This window comes from Mustela lutreola, chromosome 14 (assembly GCF_030435805.1).
Source record: "Mustela lutreola isolate mMusLut2 chromosome 14, mMusLut2.pri, whole genome shotgun sequence".
NCBI lineage: Eukaryota > Metazoa > Chordata > Mammalia > Carnivora > Mustelidae > Mustela > Mustela lutreola.
In genome coordinates this window covers 64,628,152-64,654,933 of record NC_081303.1, presented here as the reverse complement: position 1 = coordinate 64,654,933, position 26,782 = coordinate 64,628,152, and the positions used below count along the sequence as shown (strand labels likewise).

Genomic DNA, 26,782 nt, shown 5'->3' with positions numbered 1-26,782 from the left:
ATTTCTCCCCCTTTAACTCTGTATATAAATTGTACTCTAAAATACATTTACAGAGAGATCTACAAAGTTTTCAAAAGTTTGGGGATGATGGCATCACAAAGTTAAATTCAGTTTATGGGGGCACGGGGTGGGGAGACATTGTGGGGGCAAAGCCCACAGCAGCAGCTCCCTGAATCTGAACCTGCAGGGCAGGTTTCCCAGCCCCGTGACCACTGTCTGCCCAGGGTGCCGCCATGCCCCAAGGACTATGGGAAGGTGCAAAAGGCCTGAGCTCAGGTCTTAATTCTTGGTCACAGACGCCAGTCCGGGGTTCTCTCACAATGTGCAGGTGTGGAGCAGAGGACAGCAGGCGCGATTAAACTGGCTGAAGACACGAAGGTTCCCCACTTCCCGCTTTGCTCTACACCCAACAGCAGGTGGACACACATGAACCCGCCACCGCCAAGGAGTATAATCCGAGGCTCCCTAGAACCACTCTGCTTCTCTTGACCTGCTGTGCTATTGTGATTTATAATAATATGTAGTTGGTGGGGTGCCTGGGTGGTTCAAGTCAATTAAGCGGCTGCCCTTGGCTCTGGTCATGATCGCAGGGTCCTGGGATTGAGCCTCACATCAGGCTCCCTGCTCGGCGGGGAACCTGCTTCTCTCTCCCTTTGCCCCTTCCCCCCCGCTTGTGCTCTGTCTCAAAAAAATGCAATCTTTAAAAGAAAAAAAGAAAAGGAGAGAAAAGAAAAAAGAAAATACAGTTGGTCTTGGTCCCTGTTCCTGTACAAGCTCCTAAAACCCTTTTGGAATTTCTAAGTCCTGAGAGCAGGCAAGGTGTCTTTTGTTATGCTAATGAGGCAAGCCTCCAGGTTGCCAGAAGAATCAACCCTGTGATTAGAGGTTTGGAACTTTCTGCCTCCTCCAGACCTCCCGGGAGAGGAGCGAGCAGGGACAGAGATTGAATTCTATGGCCAGTTGCCACTGATGTAATCAATCGTCCCACGACTGGTCTCCATAAGATCAGGCTTCGAGAGCCCTTCCAGGTTGGGGAACACGCTGGAGATTTGGGGAGACGGGTGTGTTTAGAGAGGCACGGAAGCTCTGGACCCTCTCCTCAGATCTTGCCCTATACATCTCTTCATCCAGCTGCTCCTGAGTTAGAGCCTTTTGTAATAAATAGGTAGTGGAGTAAAATGTTTCTCTGAGTTCTGTGCGCCGCTCTAGCAAAGGAAGAGAACCCAAGGGTGTTGTAGGAACCTCTATCTTTAGCTGGTCAGTGAAAAAGCACAGGTGGCGGGCAGCTTGGACCTGTCTTGCCAGAGGACTAAGCCCTTTCATCCGAGGGATCCGCTGCTCTCTCCAGGGAACAGTGCTAGAACGGAATCAAACTGTAGAACACCCAGCTGGGGTCAGAGAGCGCCTTGGTGGTATTGGAAAACTCACCCATCCCCTGTGGGTGCAGAACTCCCACTATGCCTTTTCCCACAGCTCCGGCGGGGACTCTCAACAAAGGGCTTGTTACATATGCCCGCCTAGGGCTGGCACCTGCCAGGTACCCCCTCGCTCCCCGGCTCAGGTTGGACAGACCCCAGGCTCCCACCTGGGCAGTCCACTGGCAGCTGTAACCCCCAGGGGCCAGCATTGCCCAATCTTCTGACTCACTAGTGCAAAACGCAGCTTCCTGGCCCCACAGGAGCTCCTCCATCAAAATTGTGAAACCTCAATGGAAATGTAAAGATGGATGGAAATTATGGACATACTCCTGCTTCAGCAAGGCCTATCTTTCAACTGAACAAGTTTCTCAGTTCTTGAAGCTTCTCTCCCTCCCCTCTTGGCTTTTCTGTAAAATCCTACGTTCCAGGAGCTCCGGAGCTCCATATCAAAGTTGAGACTTAGTAACAAGACGCCGATGGCCAGCGCCGGCTTGAAGACATGGTGAACACGGCTCAGACCCGATTCCTATCAAATGCTCCCAGATCCCGTGTTTTCCTCTAAGACCCTCACTCAGCCTTTTGACCCTGGGTGGCATCCTGGAGGCACCCTGCCTCCTTGGCCTGGTGAAGTGATAAAAACTATCTCCTTCTTTATACCCAGACTCTGTCTTCAAGCTACACATTCTGGCTCTGGAGTTTTCAACTATTGGAGGTTCTGGAAATTTTCACTTCCCACAAATGCGTGAGCTGAGGCTTCTTCTGTACACTAAAGCCTATTCTGCTGTTTCTAGACAACTCCTTAACCCCTCCTTAACACCTAAGCAGAGTTCCAGATGAATCGGGGGCCCTCCTCTTCCCCTTGGGGCGGCCTTGGGCTCCCCGTGGTGGCGTGGGTGGCCCCAGGGAGGTCCTCGACCGGCCCTCACCTGCCCTGTGAAGTCAGCTTTGGCTGGACGCTGCGGGAATCACTGGCAAGGCTGGAAAGCAAGGAAAAAAATGTCACACACAGACACGTTACACAATGGAGGGTTTTATTTACATCACAGGGTAAGAAAAGGATACAAAAGAAGCCTCTTGGTCAAGCGCGGAAAGGCAAAGCTCTACAGCTCAGTTCTCAGTAAGGTGTGGACCCTGACATGAAACATAAACACACACACACACACACACACACACACACACACACACACACACACACACACCCCACCACCACCACCACCACCAACTGAAGACAGAGAAATAGGGAAAAAGCTAATCTGCAACATGGATGCCCTGGCCAGGGAAATGAGCACTCAGGAGTCTGGACAAGGTCATCTTCTGTACACAGGAATCTGGCTCCCAGGACAATCCCTGCGAGATTCTGACGGATGACATTCCTAGGCTGATTATTCATCAGACAATTCAAATTTCAAGGGCCAAATGTGCTTGGCCTGAGAGTGTCTCTAATTTGGGGATGGGGCGGGGAAGGTCTTCAGGGGACAGGCCTCGGCAGCTCTGGGTCCTTCCAGAGTCCCACTTCCGCCCCCCTCAGTAGGGGACTCAGTAGACTCCTCTGGGGCAGGTCAGCACCCCTGGGCCACCACGGACAGACGCCCGCCAGGCCCGTCACAGGCCCCAGAGGCCTGGCTCTCCCACTGAACTCTGCTTGGCTGTTTCTTCCACTTGGGTCTCTCTCCCCCGAGTCCCAGTGTGCCCAGGCAAGCCGTCGTGATCTTCCGTGGCTGAAAATGTGCTCTCGTCATCCACTTCATCATTTGATGGAAATGAGACCGCTTGTTGTGTCTTTTCCTCCCAAGTATGAATGATGCAGAGTGGGACCCAAGTTCTTCCTCAACACGGCCTCCGGAGCGTCTAGCTACAACGCTCTCCTACACCGGTTCCTGTTTCTGTCCCTCTGTCTGTCTTCTCCACCCACCTTCTCCACATCCTGGTGCCACCTGGTTCTTCTGGCTGGTGAGGCCTGAGCCCTGAGGCTGCCTCTGCAAGGCCCGGGGACCTGCTCAGGGCAACATGGGGGTGTGGCCACGCCCTACAGATGGGTCGGCAACAACCCCTTGGCCTTCTGGGTCTTCTGTCAAGAGTCGCAGCAGTGGACTATGCGGGGGGTTGGCGGAGGGGTATGGTAAAAGGGGCCTCCTCTTTCTTTTACTTCACTGGCCAAGGGTCCGATGGCAGTCCTTGGGCCGTCCCGGGGGAGCACCCAGGACCCATGCGGCGCTGAGCTCTGAATCCAGGTGAGATGTGGACCAGCTTGGCAGCACGAGAGGAAAGGATGCTACAGAGGCAGCCAGTGAGAGCTCGGGCTTCAGGGGGATTTTCAGCACCAGCCACGGCACCCCTGGCCACCCGGCATCCCTGGTCCCTCCCCGGAGCTGCAAGCCCAGCTCGCCTGAGGTTTCCCAGGGCTGAGGAACCAGACCTGGCTCCTGGACTCCCACGCCTCCCGTCCACCATCTTTCTTGTTTCTACTTCCGGCACACCCGTCTCCTACGTACTGGTTCCATCTCCAAAATCACATATTTTTCTTGCTAGGCGCAGTGTCTCCCTCTCTCCCAAGGGCACAGAGGTGGCGAGCAGCTGCAGGGAGTCAGGAGGCCGCCGACTGCCTGGACAGGGGAGCAGCTCAGAACTCGCAGCCGCAGCGCCCCGGCCCAGGCGGCAGGGGTGCTCCCTCCAGCCGCCGCTCCAGCCCACCCAGCCGGCCCTGAGCCCCCCCCCCCCCCCGCCCCGTTCCCTCCCCTCCAGCTGCACATTCGTGGGCTGGGGGGGCGGGGAGAGACACAAATTTATCAGCTTTACACAGTCACACACATCATCGACAGTTTTCAACGCATCCCCACCTTGCAAGAGATTTTCCTTCCCTGTTTCTTCTTCTCCTCAAGCCCGTGATTATACTCCTGGTGACAAAGGGCTGGAGAGGGGAGATGGGGCGCAGGACAGACAAACAGCTCCCGGGCTGCCCCCAGAAGCGAGGCAGCCGAGGGCCGTGAGCACCATGTCAGCCTGCGACCTTTCCAGAATAGAACAAATCATCTTGGTCCAGGTCAACAGCCTTCTGCCCCCTTGTCATCACCGCCCCGGCTACCCACCCGGGGTGCCCCGTCTGCCAAGTGTCTGCTGCCGGCCCAGTCCCGCCGCCGCGGCTGCCACCCCGGGAAGCCTTCGGTGTTTGCACACGGTGACCCCAAACCTAAGGCAGGCCTGATTCTCTGCGGGATTGTCCGTCGGGAGCCGCCTGGGTCCTAAGTCACGAAAAGCTCAGCGATGCGCAGGGATGTTCCATTCATAACATTGATCCGATGCAGCCAGGAAAGACACTGATCTCCTCCAAGGGTTCTGTGGGTTCAGGTCAAGGGTGGTCCCAGAGCGGAGCGGCCGTCCGCACCAGAGCTCGGCCCCGCAGCTCCCGCTAGCGCACGAACGAGACCACGCTGGTGGCTACTCCGAACGGGGCAGAGTAGGCCGCGGCGAAGCCTTGCAGGCCGATGACCACGTAGCGGCATCCCTTGGTGACGACCTTCCCCACGTTCTGTTTTTCAGGAAGAGAAGAGAAAAGCAAAGGGGCGGGTTAGGCAGCTCTGCAGTCGCTCCCACGCAACGGTGACCCAGGAAAGGACCGTCAGGACAAACGGGCCACATCCCGTGTTTCCACATCTGTCCCCCCCACCCCCCACCACGCACATGCGGGGGCTCAGCACAGATGTCATCATCTGGCAACGGATCTTCAAGCCCTGCACATTTCCAGACCACTCGGACATCTCGGGAACAGCACTGAGGATGCCAGATCCAAAACCAAACCCCTTTTGTTTTCCAACCAGGCTCCACACCCAACACGGGGCTGGAACTCACAACCCTGAGATCCAGAGTCACAGGCTCTACTGACTGAACCAGCAGGCGCCCCTGGTTTGTTGGTCTGTTGTTTTATTTACTTACTTATTTATTTACTTTTTAAGATTTTACTTATTTGACAGAGAGATCACAAGTGGGCAGAGAGGCAGGCAGAGAGAGAGAGGAGGAAGCAGGCTCCCCTGCTGAGCAGAGAGCCCGATATGGGGCTTGATCCCAGGACCCTGAGATCATGACCTGAGCCGAAGGCAGAGGCTTTAACCCACTGAGCCACCCAGGTGCCCGTTTATTTATTACTTATTTATTTGTCAGAGACAGAGTACAGGAGAGTAAGAGAACGCACAAGCAGGGAGTGCGGCAGGCGGAGGGGGCTCGATCCCAGGACCCTGGGAACATGACCTGAGCTGAAGGCCGACGCTTAACTGACTGAGCCACCCAGGCGTCCCGCCCTGGTTTTATTTTTGAACCAAAGTCTACTCTTTGCTCTGTTCCAGCCCAGTCCCTGCATCATCGCCAGGCGGGGTCCGGTGTCCCTGCCCTCACCTGTCTGAAAGCCCACCCTGCCCTCCCTCTCGAGCTCCGGGGCCGACGCCTGCAGCCCGCACACTGTCTCTAGTGTCTCCCGCTGTTCTCTCCCGCCGCACCCTGCAGTACGATTGTACACTCCGCCAGGCTAAGGACTACGCTGCACTTTCTTGCCTTTCACTCCTTTTCTGCAAGGCCTGGTGCTGGACAGGCGACATCCCAGGATTCAAACGGGATGGCCAACAGGAAGCAGAGACGCCCCCAATATTAATGGTGCTGTCGCCCACCGCACCCCTCCTCTTCCCGCCCCCAGCTTTCATCCTCACCCTTCAATGCAGTCAAACATCCATGTGGGTGACTTGGGCTCTACCACACACCTCGTCTCTCAGCCCCCTGACCTTTCCAACTCCCAGTAAATACTTAAAATTCCTGGTTTTGCTTAAAATGCCTGATCACAGTCACGAAGCTCAGAGCCAACGCTACCCAGCAAACCTCCTCTGTCCGGCAGGCTGACCTGCCCTCTCTCCGGGATGACGGGGCTCCTGCTCACGGCCGTACCCCCAGCGCCCAGAAAGGGCCCGGGTCTTTCCTGTGGAACCTCGCAGGCTCCATAAGGAGCCCGGGAGGGAAAGCCGGGAGACTTAGATGGCTTCTCTAGACACTGACTCCTGGCATAGCGCCCATGGACTCCTCAGTGAGACACCAGGGTGCCCGTGGGGGGTGGCGTGAGGCTGCTGAGAGAGACTGTTCTATAAATGCATAATGAGATTCGGCAGGAGAATTTTACTTTCCTCCCTGAAATAACAGTAACAGAAAGACTGTTCCCTGGGAGCAAGTGTGAACCGTCCTTTATACGCAGTGCCACGGGGATCGGGAATCGCGGGCGCCTGCATTGAGCCGGACGTCTCTGGCCTCTGTGCATCCCCTTTCCCCAGCCAGGTATTTGCAAAAACTGCTCCTCACTTCACCTTCGCCATTTAGAAAGAAGCTGCTAAAATAGCTCATTAGCTGGAACGTTGTCAAAACACAGGTTCCAGAAAAGCGATACAAAGAAACATAAAGTATCTATCAACGACCATTTCAGTGTCACTTGAGGGAGGTTTGGAATTCTTGATGTGAGTGAACTTTTCAAACCAAATCATCTCTTGGAGAAGCTGTGGGGCATGGAGGACCCAGGGGAGCATCGTAGGCTGGAGAATGCGGCCCCCGAATCCCAAGATCCTATAAATATATGGCTTTATGGGGTCAAAGGGATTCTGCAGATGTGATTAAGGGTCTTAAGATGGGGGAGATGGTCCTGGGTTATTCACGTGGGGCCAATCATTCTAAGGGCCCCTATATATTCATAAAGACCCAAAGGAGGACAGTCGTCCTTCTAAGAGGGACACAAGTCACACAGCACGCAGTGTCGTCCTGACAGAAGCCGAGGCTGAGGTCCACGGACTTGCACTGCTGGCCTGGGTGCGGGAGGATGGGGACCTCTGGAAGCTGGAAAGAAACTGGTTTTTCCCTGATGCCCACAAGGGAACCGGCCTGGGGACTTCAGCACAGTGACCCTGATTTTGGACTTCTGGCCTCCAGCCCTGACCAGCTGGTGTGGGTCCTAAACCGGCATGCTGGTGGTGATCTATTATAGCTGTCCTAAGACATCATACTTTCTGGGGGTTCTTCGTATATTCAACTAAGCCCCCGGTGAAGTCAGGGACTCACCATTCCCTTCCAGTTTCCAACAAAACAAAACACAAAACAAATAAAACAAAACCCCAGCTGCCCACAAAGATCACTTTTCCCTGAATATGAAGATCAAGTCTCCAGTCTGAAATGCGGTCAGGACCTGGTACAAAGCTGAGACGGAGGTTTATTCTGAGTTACTGAGTTCTGATTTAAAAAGAATCAGAGGGGCGCCTGGGTGGCTCAGTGGGTTAAGCCACTGCCTTCGGCTCAGGTCATGATCTCAAGGTCCTGGGATCGAGTGCCACGTCGGGCTCTCTGCTCAGCGGGGAGCCTGCTTCCTTCTCTCTCTCTCTCTGCCTGCCTCTCTGCCAACTTGTGATCTCTCTGTCAAATAAATAAATAAAATCTTTAAAAAAAAAAAAAAAGGGGCGCCTGGGTGGCTCAGTGGGTTAAGCTGCTGCCTTCGGCTCAGGTCATGATCTCAGGGTCCTGGGATCGAGTCCCGCATCGGGCTCTCTGCTCAGCGGGGAGCCTGCTTCCTCCTCTCTCTCTCTCTCTGCCTGCCTCTCTGCCTACTTGTGATCTCTCTCTGTCAAATAAATAAATAAAATCTTAAAAAAAAAAAAAAAAAGAATCAAAGTCAACAGTCCTACGAGGTCTCTCCTTCATCCCCCCCAACCCCCGCCCTAAGACAGCAGCCAACCATCACAGAAGACTTGCCAACCTGCCAGGTTTTAAAACCCTCTTTTTACTCCAGGTCACAGAGAAGGAAACTTAAGCCAAGTGGTAGGCCCAGCCTCAAAGTCCCCAAACCAACAGGGGGCAGGGCTCCAGTGCCCCTGTCCTTACCAGATGCCCCGAGAGCATAAAGACAATTTTTCTCCCCCTTGAGATAAAGGCTCCTCCACACACTGAATTTCCCCCTCCCAACCTCTCCTAGCTGCCTAGTGGACAAAACGTACTTACTGTCATCATCCACACGTCTCCCGCGGCTCTCAGGGGTGCCTAGGAAAGGTGGCCTCTCATCTTAAGCTAAGTTTTGGGGGTCAGTCCCCTCAACCCAACTGCCAGGTGAGACTCCTGCCTCCCAGCTTGGCTGGCTACTCTCTAGCTGTGCAGCCCTGAAGAGCACAACTTCCTTAAACTGGTTTCTATTGCTGCAAAATGGGGGGTTCCCCTCCACTTTCCAAGGTTCTGGGGCTAATTGAGGGGTGTCCCTCAGGAAATGGGTAGCCGAGCTGCTGCCATGCTGCGGCAGAACTGCCAACGTCTGTCCCTGCCCCTTCCGTGTCCCCAGAACACAGCCCTTGAACCATTAAAGCACTGTGTGAACATTCACACCCTTACACAGCACCAGGCAGGAGTCCCCGCACACCCGCCCCCCAGCCCGAGCCTCTGGGAGGTGGGACCAGCTGGGCCCTGGGGACCACAGGGCAGCAGGAGAGGAGAAATCCTTTCGCATTTCACAAATGCCTCTTTATTTTTTTTTTAAGATTATTTATTTATTTATTTATTGACAGAGATCACATGTAGGCAGAGAGGCAGGCAGAGAGAGAAGAGGAAGCAGGCCCCCTGCTGAGCAGAGAGCCCAACTCGAGGCTGGATCCCAGGACCCTGGGATCATGACCTGAGGCCAAGGCAGAGGCTTTAACCCACTGAGCCTCCCAGGAGCCCCCACAAATGCCTCCCAGGAGCCCCCACCCCTGACGTGGGTGCAGGGCTGGACAGTGAACGGATGAATAGGAAGTGCCACGCCCCCTTCCTGGAGGAAAAGCGTCCATTAACAATGCGGCGCCTTCACGAGTCCCTCCTTATTCCAACAGGCCCGGAAAGGGGAAGATTTACGTGGGTAGCTGAAGCCTGGAGACTCACCTCCCCACACCTCCGGCGGGGGCCTGCCTGTGGCCGTGGATTTTCGGCACAGCGGGGTGGGCTCTTTCCTTCTCCCGCGGTGGAACCGAACTGGTTACCTTCCCAGATGCCTCCAAGAAAGTGGGAAGTTGAAGGCAGGGAGGGCGCGTCCAACTCGAATGGGACAGCGTCCTCTCCTCTGGCTTCCGGGGTCTACCCACCGAGGGTAAGACAGAACAGCTTCCAGCCGCGCACATCCCTGCCTGGGCTGTACCAACTTCCAATACATCAACCGACTTCCAATCCATCTTCACCAGCCCCAAAAGGAAGAGCTGCACCTGTTACACACTTGCCCCCGCCCCCATTTTTCCGTCTCCCCAGTCCCCGGCAACCACCCATCTGCTTCCCTCTCTCTGCATTTACCGATTTTGGACATTCTATAGAAACAGAACCATCCAAGCTCATGGCACGTGACCCCATGTGTCTGGTTTCTTTCACTTAGCACAGTTTCCGAGGTTCATCTGAGAGAGGGAAATTAAAGGGACCCCAAGACAAACTGTTTTGTTCATTCTTTTTTCTGCCAGGACCTGCAGCCGGTGCCCTACACACACCTCATAGAACAGATAATGTATGTTCTCCTTGTAAAGGTCAAGGTTTTAACAATTGCTTTCGAGTCTTCCGGCACAACAGGTAGCATCTAAGGAGTGACCAGGCAGGGTGGTTCCAAGACCAGTGACTCATCAAGATCCCCGGCGCCAAGGGACTTCTGAAGGACAGACACCTCAACCCTCGTCTTTGTTCCTAGATGCCTAAGACGACACTTGCACCAGCCCGTCATCCTCAGTAAAAACACTAAGTCCCAGTGAAAACCCCAAGCCCAGACCAGACTCCCTTTTCTTTCCAAGTCTCCAACACACTCTGTATTTATATTCTCTCTCTCTGTCTTCAATGAACTCTGCTCTCACTTCCTCTAGAAGCTCGAGTTTTGAGTGCCGTCTTGCACAGAGCCAAGGGCCCTCCTTGGACCCAGCCAGCCTCCATCACATCCACGCTGTGGAACGTAATGGGATTTCATTCCTTTTTATGACTGAGTAATATTTCACAATGTATATATACCACATTTTATCATTTATCAGCTGACAGACACAGGAGTTGTTGTCACCTTTTGGCTATTTTGAATAATGCTGCTATGAACATGTGAATATGTTCTCTATGTTGTCTCCCTCAAATACATGTATGTAGACTTCAGTACTTATTTTCAGTTATTTTGGGTATATAACTAGGAGCTGAACTGCTAAATCAAACAGTAGTTCTATGCTTAATTTTTGGAGGAAACTCCACAAACTGTTTACCATAGCAACTGCACCATTTTACATTTCTATTAGCAATCTGCAGAATTCTAATTTCTCCACAACCTTGCCAACATTTGTTATTTTTTGTTTCTGGTTTTTTTGTTTATTTTTATTTTTTTAAGTAGCTGCCATCCTGGTTAAGTGTGATATAGTACCTCATCCTTAACCTCTGAAACCTCAATCTTCCCTGCCCAGTTCTCATGTCACCTGACTTTAACACCCTCATCTCAAGGACTCTGTACCATGTGGCTCCATGGTGGTGGCCGGACTCTGCCGGGATCTCCCCAGGAGGTGTGCACTTCACTAGGGCAGGACTGCACTGTATCTGTTTCGTTATCTCTGGTGGTTCACATGATCCCTGCACGAAATGAGCACCCAAAAAGCATCTCCACATGCCAGCCCCTGACCCGAGATGTCCCCACTACCAGGTTCGCCAGCTGGGAGGCCAGCGGTGGTTTTGTGGTGCTGAACTGAGACCAGATGGGTCAGTTCCAGCAGGACCCAGCCTGAGAGTCCTGACCTCACTGCCTGCCCATATACTGTGCCAAACCCGCTGACTGGCTTTTACAGGGGATGATACACCCAAGTTTCTAGGAGCAGAAACCAGATGGTTTTAGACAGGCTAAGAGGCACAGACAAAGAGACTGAATCAGATCCGGCCTTTGGCCAGAACACAGTTGAGTTTTATGATCTTCTTCTGGGTGGCCTTGCCCAGTCCCAGGAGGTGGGGGCAGAAGTAGCTTCAAGTGACTCGCCTAGGCACTGCCTTGGGCTTCGATCTCTGAGAAGGACACTGTCATTTGATCCCATCTTCATATTCTCTCTCTCTCTCTCTCTACCCCTCGTCTCTGTCTCCCCTCCTTCCTCTGCCCCCCAGCCCCCAAGGCAAAAGGCAGCGGTATGTTTGCAGGTCCCACAGTGTAAGAGTGGCCAGCTGGGGGAAGAGAAAAGTAGATTCAACAAGTGCCTATTTATGTACTGTCGTGCTCCCAGGCCCTGGAAATAACCTCTGGAACTTAAGGAGAAAAACCCAAACAATTCTCAGCTGGTGGGATATCCTGGAGAGGATGTTGCCAGGAACAGATGAACCGGCCTGCAACTCCCTACTTTCCAACTGGGTCACCCTCTACAAGTCACCCCACCACGCTAATGCCTCCGTATTCCCATCTGTAAAATAGGGACACGGATTTCTGTCCTGCCGGCTGTACAAGGCGGGTGTAAGGCACACCAGGATCAGAACCACGGGGATGCTGGGACGTGCTGGGAACGTTACCAGGCGCAGCCCCGGGGGTTAGGGGTTGGATTGGTCCGCGCCGCCCCCCCCCCCCCCATACCCCAGCTCCGGTTTGGGTTCTGCGGTTACTCGCGATCGAGTTTTCCTTCACCTCCCAGTGGACAGAACCCTCGGCCGGGCGGTGGGGACCCGACGCCCACCCTCAAGGCGATCGGTCAGGAAGCCGGGGGTCGGGCCGCCCGCACCCTGAGCCCGCGGGCGGCGGGCGGGCGTGGGGCCCTACCTTGCCGTACTTCTTCAGCTTCTGCCGGTACCTCCTCCTGGGCTTCTCGGCCGGCGCCGGCTCCTCCAGCGGCTCGTAGCGCTCGGGGAGCACGGCCAGGTGCACCTTGCGCGCGCTCCGGGCCCCCGGGCGCCCCGCGCTCGCCCCGCTCGCCGCCTCGTCTCCGCGCTCCGGCTGCTCCAGGAGGGCGGCCGCCTCCTCGTCCCCGTCCGCCCGCGCTCGGCCCCGGGGCCCGCGGCGCAGGAAACCACTCGCCGCCTTGCTGCGCAGCCTGGCGCCCACCGTCATGATGCTGCGGCCCCTCCGGCTACCGCTCGAGAGCAGACGCCAACCTCGGCGCCCCGCCTGCGCCTGCGCCCCCGCCCCCGCCGCCGGCCGCCCGCCCGCCCCAGCCCGGACGGGGCGTGGGTAGAGCGGGTCCGGGTGGGGGCTCGGGCGGCAGCGCCCCCTGGCCGCGGGGCCCGGAATCGCGCGCTCGGCCGCACCTGCCCCGGGCCTACCTGCGGCCGCGGCGGAGCACACCCGGAAAGCTGGTGCGCAGTGAACACACGAAACGCGTTCAGCCACCCTTGCGACGAAATACATGAACCGCAAACAACGAGGCGTCCCTGGCCACGCTCAGATCGGCGGAGGCGACGGGGGACAGTGAAGATCATACTCCGCGCCCTGCCTGGGTGAGACGGGGGTGATAACGCGCTGTTACGGGATGCGCACCAGTGACCAGCTTTGGGGAAGGCAATCAGAAAATGCTCATCAACACCCCTGAAAAAGGGCCGTAACTTTCTAGACACCTGCCCCTAAACACAGCGTCAGAGACACAGCCCAGGAGCGCACGGGTGGCCCCGCCGGCTGCGGGAGGAACTCCAGGTTTTGGCTGAGGTCAAATCCCGCCGCAGGTCAGAGCTCCGCGCGGAGTCGGAGTCGCGGGTTCCTCTGTCTGGGCTCCTCCCCCTGCTCCTCCCTCTAGAGGCTTGCCCTGCTCTCTTTCTCTAGAAAAATAAGTAAATAAAATCTTGGGGCGCCTGGGTGGCTCAGTGGGTTAAAGCCTCTGCCTTCGGCTCGGGTCATGATCCCACGGTCCTGGGATCGAGGCCCGCATCGGGCTCTCTGCTCCGCAGGGAGCCTGCTTCCCCCTCTTTCTCTGCCTGTCTCTCTGCCTACTTGTGATCTCTGTCTGTCAAATAAATAAATTAAAAAAAAAAAAATCTTAAAGAGCAAGAAACACAAACCTTACTTAGCCCCCCTGGAGTTAATATCAGTTTCATTCACAGGGGGAAAATGGGGGCAAACCAGCCGGGCTGCGAGAGCTAAGTTTGGGTCCAAGCACAGGGTATGTGATGTGATCATCACACTTGGGCTTTCAGCAACAGCGCTGATAGATATGCATCTCTGGGTTCACGGTGAATCTTAACCCTCTAGGGAATGCCTTATTGTTTTAAGCAGGTAAGCCTCTCTCTCTCTCTCTCTTTTTAAAGATTTTATTTATTCATTTGACACAGAGAGAGAGAGACCACAAGTAGGCTGAGAGGCAGGCCTAGAGAGGGGGAAGCAGACTCCCTGCAGAGCAGAGCAGAGAGCCAGATGCAGGGCTCCATCCCAGGACTCTGAGATCATGACCTGAGCTGAAGGCAGAGGCTTAACCCACTGAGCCACCCAGGCGCCCCTCTCTCTTTTTTAAATAGGTTCCGTGCACAGCGTGGAGCCCAAGGCAGGCATTGAACTCTCCACCCTGAAATCAAGATATGAGCTGAGATCAAGAATCCCAGGCTTAACCCACTAAGCCACCCAGGAGTTCCCAAATCAGTAAATATCTTTTTTTTATTCTTGGAAGCTAAGAGTTAAGAGTAAAATAATATGGATTATTAATTTCATTAATATTTTAATACTATTAAGGTACATGATACATTTAAGAATGATTTGGCTGTATTGCTCTAAGTACATAAAATATTTACAGTTTGGCTTATTAAAATATACAAATATTAGTTTTATGGTTCCAACTTGAAGTTTATAATCAAGTAATTGATTTACAGTTATAAGTTTAAATTGAAAGTAATATAAAAAATAAACTTGATTTACTATATTTGTAAGAATTACATAGCCTTGTACATAGTTGAAATACTGGAAAAGAAAATTAAATATATTAAATTTGTAAACGTCATTTAAAATGTTTAAGATAATTAAAGGAAGTGAGTGGTGAAACTCCCCCTTATAGTAATAGTTAAATTTTATTAGATTTGTAACTAAAAGTAATTAGGTTTGTAAATAAAGTAAAACAAAGTTTAAGAGAAACTAGATTTGTGGATTTGTAACCACAGTAACTACAGTAAATATCTATATATCTATATGTATATATGAAAGAGGTCTTAACAGTCCTTTTTTTCTTTTTTTTAATTTTATTTATTTATTTGACACAGAGAGAGAAAGATCACAAGTAGGCAGAGAGGCAGGCAGAGAGAGAGGCGGGGGAAGCAGGCTCCCTGCTGAGCAGAGAGCCGATTCAATTTGGGGCTCCATCCCAGGACCCTGAGATCATGACCTTAGCTAAAGGCAGAGGCTTTAACCCACTGAGCCACCCAGGCATCCCAGCATACAACTCTTGATCTTGGGGTGGTGAGTTCTAGCCCCACACTGGGTGTTTAGAGATTACTTAAAAAAAAAAAAAAAAAAAAGCAACCCTGACTTCAGAAAGTACCACCCCTCCCCCGTAGACTGCATATCAAATAGAAACAAAGGTAAAATGTGCAGGAGACCAAAAATGTGGTTTTTGTCCATCCAAAATACTATTCAAATATCACAACAACATTTTTTTCTTCAAATTTTTATTTAAATTCTAGTTAGTTAACTTACAGTGCAATAACAAAAAGTTCCAGAGTTGCAAACATGGTCTTGATTTGTATAATTCTATTCATTTATTAAGCGAAGTCCTTGCCCTGCAGGGGCTTGAACTCATGACCCTGTGATCAAGAATTGCATGCTTCTCAGATAGAGCCAGCCAGGTGCCCCTTGATTTATATGATTTCAAATCTATTTATATGATTTCAACTCCATGTAATACTCAGAGCCTTGAACTTGATTTTTAAGATTTTATCCATGTATTTAGAGAGGGAGGGGCAGAGGGAGGTGGGGAGAGAGAGACCTCAAGCGGGCTCCCCACTGAGCACAGAGCTCCATCTCAGGACCCTGAGAGCAGGACCCTAGCCAAAATCAAAAGTGAGATGCTTAACCTACTGAGCCACCCAGGCGCCCCAGCAACACCGTTTCCCTTCTGTTTCCTCCACCTGCTGTTTCTGAGCACCCCAAACTTGCAGACTACTTCCTGACCCTTCCTAGGTCAAAACAGAGAAGAGCGCAGAGTAATTCCTTCCTGGGTACTGCCCGAGGTGTTGTCTCTGACCTCTGGACCCAGCAGGTATTTGAAGCTCCTCCTTGAGTTCTTCGGGAGTCCCTGCTGGGAACATTCTATTCTACTTGTCATGGCCCAGTGAATGCCCTTTCGTTCCCCACTGCCTAATCCCTCCTCAGCATCCCCAGAGTCCTGTGGTTTATCTCTGCCTTTTTTATCCTGTGCCCATGCGCCCTTCTGGCTGGCCACATGGGACAGGGTTGAGCGTAGGGAATTCAGCGCTCCCAGATGCCCAAAAGGCCACCTCCAGTGTAAGCAGGAGAACAACAGAGCTGCCACTGTTGCACAGCAAGAAGCTGCGGCCCCAGGAGGGCTCCCCAGCCCCCATGGTCAGCCCCAGGTCCCACCACGCCTGCCTGCCGGGTTTGCGCCAACAGAGCCTGGGCACCCTACGCTGCCCCCCCAGCCCCCAGCCCCCATCTCTTTACCAGACACCAGTATCTGGCCCAGAAAAATCTGACACCTGCAGGACTGTTCTTACTCTCAGAACAGCAAAAAGAGTGGAAACAGCTTTCACCCCACCCCACCCCCCACTGCCTTCCAGAGCTTCCCAGCGTGCCCCTGATTATAACTTGCCAAGTTCTCTCTTGTACTCCAAACCCCCTGGAACATGTTCTTGTCTCCTGGCCTCTGCACAGGAAAGGGGGTGGAAAAGATGCTGAGTGCCGATCCACAGGCATCTTTCTTTACCGATGCAATTAGGAAACTGCCCTCCAGAGAAGCAAGAACACTGGAAAGTTAAGGTTCATGAAAATACATCATCAGTTATTGAGTTAAAAAAAAAATGCTTAGAGACCTTACAGCCTTAAAGAGCTTGGTTCTTCTCTCCTTGCCCCTCACGAGTCGCTGTTCCATCCATGCCAGGCAAACACATGCTCAGCTCGGCGACTGCTCCGGGAATGGAAGATTCGATGGCTGCCCACCTGTGAGAGGCTTGTCCCTCTCCGAATGCCATTCATCAAGGCTGCACGGCACCCGCCACTCCCGATGCCACCAGAGAAGGATTTTTATTTGTGTGTGCGCAGATTTATATTGTATGATCACCAGACTGAAAGTCTACTGACTCGTTCTACAATAGGAGCAGAGTCAGAAGTCTCCTTGCAGAAAAAGCTTTAAAGCGGCATATATAATGTGTGAAATAATTCTTCGCTGCTCTAATAGAATCATATCCAACTTGGTTGTTTTTCTCCAAAGCCACTGAAGATTTGGAGGATTACTAAGCTATTTGCATTTTATGATACTGATACTAGAAAAAGGTATGTATACTGTATATAACTAGAATTAAAATTAAAAGAAAAAAAGAAAAATGTGTGTGTAGAGAAATAACTTTTGAGAGAGAATGAGCGGTGGGAGGAGCAGACGGAGAGGGAGACAGCAGGCTCCCCGCTGGGCACAGAGCCCAGTGCAGAGCTCGATCCCACCACCCTGAGGTCCTGATCTGAGCAGAAATCAAGACATGGACGTTTAACCCAATGAGCTACCCAGTGTGAGTTTGGGTGTATGTATTTTTCCTGGAGGTAGATTAAGATATCTAAATAACTGATACTGGGGGCTCCTGGGTGGCTCAGTGGGTTAAAGCCTCTGCCTTCAGCTCAGGTCATGATCTCAGGGTCCTGGGATCGAGCCCCACATCTGGCTCTCTGCTCAGCAGGGAGCCTGTTTCCCTCTCTCTCTCTCTTTCTCTCTCTCTCTCTCTGCCTACTTGTGATCTCTGTCTTTCAAATAAATAAATAAAAATCGTTAAAATAAATAAATAAATAAATAACTGATACTGTATTTAGAAAACAGCAACATGGAAAACCATCTTGGCTTATATATGTTGTAAAACTAAATCATTATTTAGGGCTGTGGTTTGCTACGACAATGCTTCGTATACATGATGTACTGATTAGAAGGGAATGCGATCCTGTATGATTGAGAAAAGAAAGGCTCATTGGGGTTGGGGGGGGGGGTGCGGGTGCCTGGGCCGTTCAGTTGTTAGGTGTCTACGTTCATTTTGGGTCATGATCCCAGAGTCCTGGGATCAAGCTCTGAATCAGGCTCCCTGCTCAGTGGGAAGCCTGCTTCTGCCTCTCGCACTCCCCCTGCTGTTTCCCTCTCTCATTGTCTCTCTCTCCTTGTCAAATAAATATATAAAATCTTAAAAAAAAAAAAAAAGAAAAGAAAAAGAAAGAAAGGAAGAAAGAAAAAAGGAAGAAAAGCTAGCTGGGGTGGGGTTTGGGAGGAGGCAGATAACAGAAAGTTTTCATATTAGGATAGAATTTAATACAATGAAAATCTATTTGGAGACATGAAACTGTAGATTCTAAATATATTAGGGGAAACCAAATAGCAGAAGTCTGACTAGGTTTGTCCAGCCTCTGCAGAACGCCCAGGGAATGAAGCTCGCACATCGAGCCGTCATGAGTCACGGCAGGGGAGCCAGACAGTGGGAAATTCTCATTTAGTACTTTGGAGATGGAACTGTTGAAGTATTTCTATTTATCTTCATGATGCAGGCTAATAACATGAACCCTTCTGACAGTGGCTGAATATGGCCTCAAGTAAAAGTAGAAGCTAAAATAGTAGGAGCTCAGAACTGTCCAACTCTGACCCTTTCAAACTAAAAATGAACTGAAACATTGAAACAGATCTTCCCTAGCCTGCAGACGGAGCAATTATTTCAGAGTCCTCTGGACCAAAGTACTTTCACTCTATATCCCACGGTACACTCTTAGAACAAAGGCAAGTACAAATACAAATTTGGATTTTATTTAGCAGTTTGATATTAAGTGTTAATAGTAGCATCACTATTTTGGATATGTTTCTTTTACTGGCAAGCCAATAATTCAGTCATTCTGTTAGCTTTGTTATAAATCAAGAGCTTCAGAGTGAACCATTACATGAGTCACCTATGATCAAAGAAAAAGGCATAATTATAGTTTGACTATAGGATTAAGGATTCAAATATTACTGGGAGTTGGAGATGGGGTATAAAAAAGAATTTACATATCATGTTTGGGAAGTACTATCAGGACTAAATTGAAAATGGCTATGAACTTATTAATTTTTTAAGATTTTCTTTATTTATTTGAGAAAGAGAGAAAGAGTATGAGCACAGAGGAGGGGCAGAGGGAGGGGAGAAGCAGACTCCCCACTGAGCAAGAAGCCAGATGTGGGGCTTGAACCCAGGATCCTGGGATCCTGACCTGAGCTGAAGACAGATGCCCAGTGACTGAGCCACCCAGGCACCCCTAAAGATTTTATTTTTAAAATAATCTCTACACCTACCCAATATGGGGCTTGAACTCACAACCCCAAATCAAAAGTGGCATGCTCCACCAACTGAGCCTGCCAGGTGCCCCCCAAAACGACTATGAACTTACGTCTATGTGTGTGTGCTAATTTCCATCTCTGTCCCCAAACCGCCCAATAAATCACCCCATTCCAGTAGCACAACATCAGGTAAACAATCCCTAGTCTTCATGTTTGGTCTCTAATACCAATTGGGCTTAGGAAACTAGCTGATTGAATTTCTAAGACTGGGCAGGTGTAAGATGAGCTTGTCTTATTAAAGAAAGCCAAGGTGCTTAAAAAAATTTGCACAGTTTTGTCCAAAGGCTACTTGGGCAGCTTAAGGATTGCTTTGGCTAAACTATGACTTTTTTTTTTTTTAAGATTTTATTTATTTATTTGAGAAGAGACAGAGCACGAGGCAGGCAGAGGGAGAGAGAGAGCAGAAGCAGGCAGAGCGGCAAGCAGAGGGAGAGGGAGAAGCAGATTCCCCACTGTGCAGGGAGCCTGATGTGGGGCTGGAGCCCAGGACCCGGGGATCATAACCTGAGCCGAAGGCAGATGCCCAACCGACTGAGCCACCCAGGCAACCGATGACATTTCAACTGCTGAAACATAACTACAAAAATGATTACCAGTAATTGAAACAAATGAAGTCCGTGAAAAGCCACTGGTTCATCACAGTATTCTAATTTAAAAAGTACATGGTGTAGGGGCACCTGGGTGGCTCAGTGGGTTAAAGCCTCTGCCTTCGGCTCAGGTCATGATCACAGGGTCCTGGGATGGAGCCCCGCATTAGGCTCTCTGCTCAGCAGAGAGCCTGCTTTCCCCCCTCTCTCTCTCTGCCTGCCTTTCTGCCTACTTGTGATCTCTGTCTGTAAAATAAATAAATAAAATCTTTAAAAAAAAAGTACATGGTATAAAAAGTTGGTTATAAAGGGACTATGTTATTTTTGGATGTCATTTCAATATCTTTATGGTGTTTTGGCCCTGGTAGAGTCAGACAATATTTTAAAAAGGCAGGATTCCATAAAGTTCCAGAAAATTTATGAAAGCATTGCATTTGGATATGAGGGATCCAATGGCATGAAATTAAGGTGTCTCTGTAGCCAGATGGAAAGATTTAAATAATCTAAGAATTTTAAAAAGTGTAAAATCCAACTGAAGGAGCAAAGAACATTAGTCCAAATCCGTGAGTAGGCAGAGGAAATAAGACTTGCTCTTGGTTAAATCTAGATAATGTGAGCCAGGAGGCAAAGCACTTTTTGGGGGGCAAGGGGGTGTGTGCCCTAGAGACTGGCCCATGCCCCCACCCCCCACCCCGCGGTCGGTGGGAGGACAGAGTTTTCTCCGCCCTCTAGTGGTTCTGCAAATAACAACAATTTCAAGGTGCCGACAATTTTAAGAGAAACAGGATGGCATTTTTGTGCCTCAGGTTGAGATTATACCTATTCAGGATTAATTCGCACTCGATGCACTTGACTGATAAGTGCCCTATGACTTAAGTGCAGTTTGATAGACCACACTTTTCTAAAATGGGGCCCACGAGGAGACGTGTGAAAGGGGTTGCTGATGAATGTTGGCAAGCTAGGATTATTCCAGAACCCCAAGTGTGAAACCTTGCAGGGTCAGACTTTGAACCAAATCACTTACAACATCTTCGAAGCCAAGTTCCTCGTCAGAGAAATAAGGGGATAAATGGTATGATTTCTCAGGCCACATCTGTCCCTGATGTATTGAGAATACTAAGTGGACACGATTTTTAAAAATCCGAATCAGTCTTTCAGTCTGGATTCATTTCTCTCTCTCTTTTTTTAACTGCAGGAAAATATGTATTTTTTTTAAAGATTTTATTTATTTGACACACAGGGAGAAATCACAAGTAGGGAGAGAGGCAGGCAGAGAGAGGGTGGGGGGAAGCAGGTTCTCCACTTGAGGAGAGAGCCTGACACGGGGTTCGATCCCAGGACCCTGAGATCATGATCTGAGCCGAAGGCAGAGGCTTAACCCACTGAACCACCAAGGTGCCCCAAGAAAATATGTATTAAATTTCAAAATTGAAGAAGACTTTTTATGGTTGAGAGTGATGAAGAAATTATAAAGGAAAGACTAATAAGTCAGAAGCCACCATTAAGAGAGTAAAAGACAGAAAGTGAGAAATATTTTTTTAAAAGATTTTATTTATTTATTTGACAGAGATCACAAGTAGGCAGAGAGGCAGGCAGAGGAGGGGGGGGGGAGCAGGCTCCCTGCTGAGCAGAGAGCCCAATGCGGGATTCGATCTCAGGACCCTGAGATCATGACCTGAGCTGAAGGCAGAGGCTTAGCCCACTGAGCTACTCAGGCACCCCGAAATATATTTTTTTAAAAGAATTTATTTACTTGAGAGAGTGTACACAAGCAGGGGTATGGGGGGCAGAGGGAAAAGAAGAAGCAGACTCCCCGCTGAGCAGGGAGCCTGACAACAGCAAGGTCGCTGGGCTCGACCCCAGGACCCCAAGATCATGCCCTAAGCTGAAGGCAGACACCCAACCAGCTGAGCCACCCAGGCATCCCACAAGTGAGAAATACTGGCAACAAAGAAGAAAAACAGTCCCAGGAAGTTTTTATTGTGTTTAGAGCGCTAACATTTAGTAGGGTCTGACTGAGTACCAGACACGGTTTCATGGATTCATTTCTTTCCATAGTTAAATAAAACCCCTTTTAAAAATCATACCTTTAAGAGAGGACAAAAAGAGACATTAAGATGCTACCCAAAAGTATGCAAATTTGGGGTCACCTATCTTGAAAGAACATCGGAAGAGACCCACTTCATGAAACTACAGGCGCCGAATTACATCTTCTGACTGTAAGAAAACAACGGTAATTCTTAAGAATCTATGTCTGTTTATGTTGTCATACAACCCATCTCCAGACGCTTTCCCTTTAACAAAACTCACACTCTGCACCGATTTCAACACTGGCTCTCACTCACGCCCCCAGACCCTGGCCACCACTCCTTCTACTTTTTGTCTCTACAAAATCGACTACTAGCTACATCACTGACATGGAATCTTCCAGTATCTTTCTATTTGTGACTGGCTTATTTCAGTGTGCCTGATGTCCTTCAAGCTCCATTCAAGTGTCTTCCTCTTTAAGGAAGGTTTTAAGGTTTCTACCAAATTCTGTTTTTGCGTTCTGTGGCCAATGGACACGCCTGCCTTTGGGCTACTGTGACTACGGGAGGACCGCTGCCCAAGCACGGCTGTGCCAGTACCTGTTTGGGACCCCACGGTTCTTTTGACTAAGTATACACATAGGAGTGGGATTGCTAGATCCCACGGGAATTCTATGTTTCTTCTTTTTCTTCCCCACTAACTTTATTAAGGTATAATTGATAAACTTAATTATAACATAATACTTATTTTTAAAAATATTTTATTTGTTTGAAAGAGAGAGAGAGAGTGGGGAGGAGCAGAGGGAGAGGGACCACAGATGCCCAGCTGAGTGGGGGAGCCCACACGACTTGGGGAGGGGGCTTGATCGCAGGACGTCCTCCCCCCCATCATGACGTGCGCTGAAGCCAAGGGCTGGACGCCTGACTGAGCCACCCAAGCGCCCCCCCGTTATAACGTGTTTCAAGTGTGCAGTATGATGACCTGATGTATGTATGCTCGCTGTTGACTTCGACTTTCTTTTTAGGTTTCCCTTGAAAGCGATGCCTGCGATGAAAGGCTCCAGGCTGCGGCTGTCCTTCCTTCCCAGCTCTCTGACTCCGGGACCCCCCTGCCCCCCGCCCCGCCCCACGCTGCCGACAGACGGCACCTGCACCTGCACGGGAAGCCCTGCCTCCGGATTCCTCCTTCCCCTGGGAGTTAAGAATTCTTGTCTTCTTCTCCTTCTGGGCGGAGGCTCCAGGCTGAGGTCTTTCTCCTCTCCTGCCGCAGGTCCCCGCACAATCCGGGGCAAGCTGGGGTGGGCTACTGCCCTCTGGCGGCCGTGCCTTTCCCTCCCGCTTCCCCAGTCCTCGAGCTCAGACAGAATTTCCCACCGACGGAGACTGGAGGATACACCTTAACAGTGGTTTCTGGATGATGAAAGGTTTGTTTCCTGTTCTTGGCTTATCCATCGTTTCTTTTTTAAAAATTGAGATATAATAGACATAGAATTATATACAACATAATGATTCACTATTTTTTTTTTAAAGATTTTATTTATGGGGGTGCTTGGGTGGCTCAGTTGGTTGGGCACCTGCCTTCGGCTCAGGTCAGGATGCTGGCGTCCCAGGATCGAGTCCCACATTGGGCTCCCTGCTCAGCGGGGAGTCTGCTTCTCCCTCTGACTTCTCTCCTCTCATACTCTCTCTCTCTCATTTCTCTCTCTCTCAAATAAAAAATCTTTTTTTTTTTTTTAAAGATTTTATTTATTGAGAGGGAGAGAAGGAGCAGGGGGAGCAGCAGAGGCAGAGGGAAGAAACAGATTCCCCGCTGAGCAGGGGGTCATGAGCTGAGCCAAAGGCAGATGCTGAACCAACGAGACCCCCAGGCGCCCCGGGGGTTCAATATTTACGTATATTGTAAAATGATCACCACCGTAAGTCTTGATAGCATCGATCACCACACAGAGTCACCCTTTTTTCTTGTGATGAGAACTTTAAGATCTACTCCCTTAGAAACTTTCAAGTGTAGAAGACAGTATTGTTAACTATAGTCACCACGCTGCTCATTGTATCTCCACGATGTATTTTTTCTGATTTCGATATTTTGTAACTAGAACTTTGTACCCATGAGTACCTGTACCCATTTTGTGCCCCCCCCCCCACAAATCTGGTAACTACCAAACTGTTCTCTGTATCTATGAGCTTCATTTTTAAATTTTCTTTTCTTTCTTTTGATTCCACATGTGAGATCATATAGTACTTATCTTTCTATTTCTCAGTGTATACGCTACGTTTTCTTTACCCATTAATCCACCGATGGCTACTGAGGCCGTCACCTTGTCTCAGCTACTGTGAATAAAGCTACAATGAACATGCGGGTGCAGGTGTCTTTTCGGGTTAGTGTTTTTGTTTCCTTTGGATAAATACCCAGAAGTGGAATTCTTGGATCATGAGCTAGTTCTACTTTTAATTTTTTGAGGAAGCTCTGCACTGTTTTCCATAGTGGCCGCACCAGTTTGCATTCCCACCATCAACGGGCAAGGGTTCCTTTCCCTCCGCAGCCTTGCATTTGTTGCCTTCCTGAAACACAGGTGTGAGCTGAAATCTCCTGTGGGTTTGCATTTCCCTGGCGATTAGTGACGTTAAGCACCTTTTCATGTACCTGGTGCCCATTTGTATGTCTTCTTTGGAGAAATGTCTATCCAGATCTTTTGCCCACTTTTTAATTGGATTTTTTTTTTCTATTGAGCCGTACTTCTTTATATATTTTGGATATTAGCCCCTTATTCGATATGATTTGCAGATGTTTTCTGCCCTTCTGCTGGTGCCTTTTCATTTTGTTGATGGGCTCCATTGCTGAGGACATGGGGTCCCACTTGTTTATTTTTGCTTCTGTTGGCTTTGCTTTTGTCATCAAATCCAAAAAGTCATCACCAAGACCGATGTCAAGGAGCTTACTGCTTGTTTTCTTCTATGAGTTTTATGACTTCAGGTCTTAAAAGTTGGGGTGCCAGATGTGGTTTTCCAACTCTTTGCCTTTTAGGGAGAAACTGCGAGTGGAATTTCTTTCTGATTGTGGGACAGGGGGTGGGGTTCATGGTGAGACTCTGTCTCAATGTCTCCTATCCCTTTTGGTAAATGGGGCTTTTTGCCCAATGTGTAGGAACCGCTCAGTTGGTTTTTGGTTTTCTTTCAGCGGGAATTGTTAAGTGTGTAGGTCTAGACTCAGTGTGTCACAGGGAGCACGTGAGTTCAGCATTCTTCCACCCGCCGTCTTGAACCAGACCCAGCCTTATTTTCTAAATTTTCACTGAACAGGTCACTTTTGTAAGAAAAGAATGACAACATTTTATTATTCCTTTAAATGGGAGAAGTATAGGATTGTTTTTATTGTCCCTCTGAATTATTTTAGGACTCCCAGATGGAAAAATAACAGTCAAGGGCATGGGAACAGCTCAGAGAATAAACTTTCTGAATTTCTCTAAGGGTCCTTTGCAAAACGGAGCCAAACAGGAGAGGCTCCAAGAGACAGACAAAACAGGTCAACACTGATTTCTGGAAAAAATTTTTGAGTGACTTAGGAAGGACAATGAAAGATTGTTACAAACAATATGCATGGGTTCACTAAGAGAAACGTTCTAGTAGATAAGCCTTCCCCCTCCTCCTTCCCTTTTCAATGTTATTATTAATGAGTAGCGTGGAAAGTATACTTGATTTAAGCTAAATATTTGGCAAAATCAAAACATGGAAGAGTGAGCTCCACGACAATAGGCTTATGAGACTCATAACTGGTTAAAGGACACAAAGACATACTTGGCCTTCTCCTGCCGCAGGATGGAGCTGTGGGGGGCGGGGGGCGAGGGCGGGAGAGGGGTGTGCTTTGGGACAATGGTCTTCTTTGTGCTCTTGTGTCTGGCGCTGTGGATATTTAGGGCAGGCTGGCCTTGCCCCCGTTGCTGCTGAAGTAGAAGCAAGATCACCAGGTTTGGAGCCCGAATATAGAGCCAGCATCATAAGAGCCCTTGCAATCCATGGGGTTTGGGTTTTGTTCTAAGTCTATTATCAGTTACTCTAGGCCTGGATAAGGATAATTGTAGAAATTACAGTTAGAGTTGAAAAACTTGTCTCACGTGGGTTCGATGATATCACACTTCAGAATACCTCATGTAGAATAATTTAAGTACTGATGGCATAAAGAAAAAACAATCAACTCAACATAACTCAGGTTCCACTTTGATAATATCAGCATTTTGAGAATCTATAATGAACCCGGCTTTGCTTCTATATGAAAAGACATGAGTTGGGCATTATATAAAGTGTTTCAGGAAATTTGATTTCTCACAAACATTAAAGAGGTGGGGTTTTCTATGGTTTTACTTGCTTTACTATTTCCATGGCACCTTCTAAATTAAAAAATGACTTACAGAAAAGTGATCTGAAATTAGTTTCTCAAAAGCCACTTTTTTTAAACTTTATATTCCAATTTTCTTTTCTTTTAAAGATTTTATTTATTTGAGAGAGAGAGAGAGAGAGTAAGAGAACGAGTGAGAGTGCACAAGCAGGGGGAGAGGGAGAGGGAGAAGCCTGCTCCCTGCTGAGCAGGGAGCCTGATGTGGGACTCGATCCCAGGACCCTGCCATCATGACCAGAGCCATAAGGCAGATGCTTAACTGACTGAGCCACTCAGATGCCTCTATATTCCACTGTTTAAAGTATCACTAAACTTTCTTTTTTAAAGATTTTATTTATTTATTTATTTGACAGGGAGAGACACAGTGAGAGAGGGAACACAAGCAGGGGGAGTGGGAGAGGGAGAAGCAGGCTTCTTGCCCTGCAGGCAGCCTGAGGCAGGGCTTGATCCCCCGGAGACCCTGGGATCATGATCTGAGCTAAAGACCGAGCCACTCAGGTGCCCCAAACTTTCTTTTAAAATTACTTTCCCTTAGAAAAAGAACAATCAAGATTGAAATGATGCTTCTCCAGGTTTAGTCTATGTTTCCAACATGTTACCACCAACCCACTGAGTGTAAGCCGAATGAGGGGCACTTATTTGGGAGATTTTCTAGAACGTGTCTATTTGCATTGATCATATGGTAGAGCTATTGCTACCTAGGTAGACATTTTTCTTAAAGACACAAGATAGTATTTCTTACATAGGATTCCATATCTACAAATGGGTTCGGGGCTTATTATCATGTAATTATATATATGATAATATATTTGAGACTCTGAATATTTGAGACTCAAAATTATTAAATATGATTATATATATATATATATATATATAC

At 49.4% G+C, this 26,782-nt stretch overlaps 1 protein-coding gene and 1 long non-coding RNA gene across 2 annotated transcripts; one reads left to right on the top strand and one right to left on the bottom strand.

Moving 5' to 3' along the window:
• Window positions 1–2,432: 2,432 nt before the first annotated feature.
• C14H1orf115 (chromosome 14 C1orf115 homolog) lies at window positions 2,433–12,546 on the bottom strand. The gene is made up of 2 exons (XM_059145638.1): window positions 12,181–12,546; window positions 2,433–4,944 (listed from the first exon to the last, which is right to left on the bottom strand). Exons 1-2 carry the CDS (start codon window positions 12,466–12,468, stop codon window positions 4,825–4,827), a joined length of 408 nt encoding a protein of 135 aa, XP_059001621.1. The 5' UTR covers window positions 12,469–12,546; the 3' UTR covers window positions 2,433–4,824.
• Window positions 12,547–12,604: 58 nt separating this feature from the next.
• On the top strand, window positions 12,605–16,903 carry LOC131814595 (uncharacterized). The gene is made up of 3 exons (XR_009347361.1): window positions 12,605–13,076; window positions 13,863–13,983; window positions 16,448–16,903. It is a non-coding gene; the product is annotated as an uncharacterized LOC131814595 (long non-coding RNA).
• Window positions 16,904–26,782: the final 9,879 nt, after the last annotated feature.

Coding starts and splice junctions, on each gene's coding strand:
- C14H1orf115 (XM_059145638.1), bottom strand. CDS start 12,468: ATGACGGTGGGCGCCAGGCTGCGCAGCAAGGCGGCGAGTGGTTTCCTG. Junction 4,945..12,180: donor AGCTGAAGAAGTACGGCAAG/GTAGGGCCCCAC, acceptor CCTGAAAAACAG/AACGTGGGGAAGGTCGTCAC.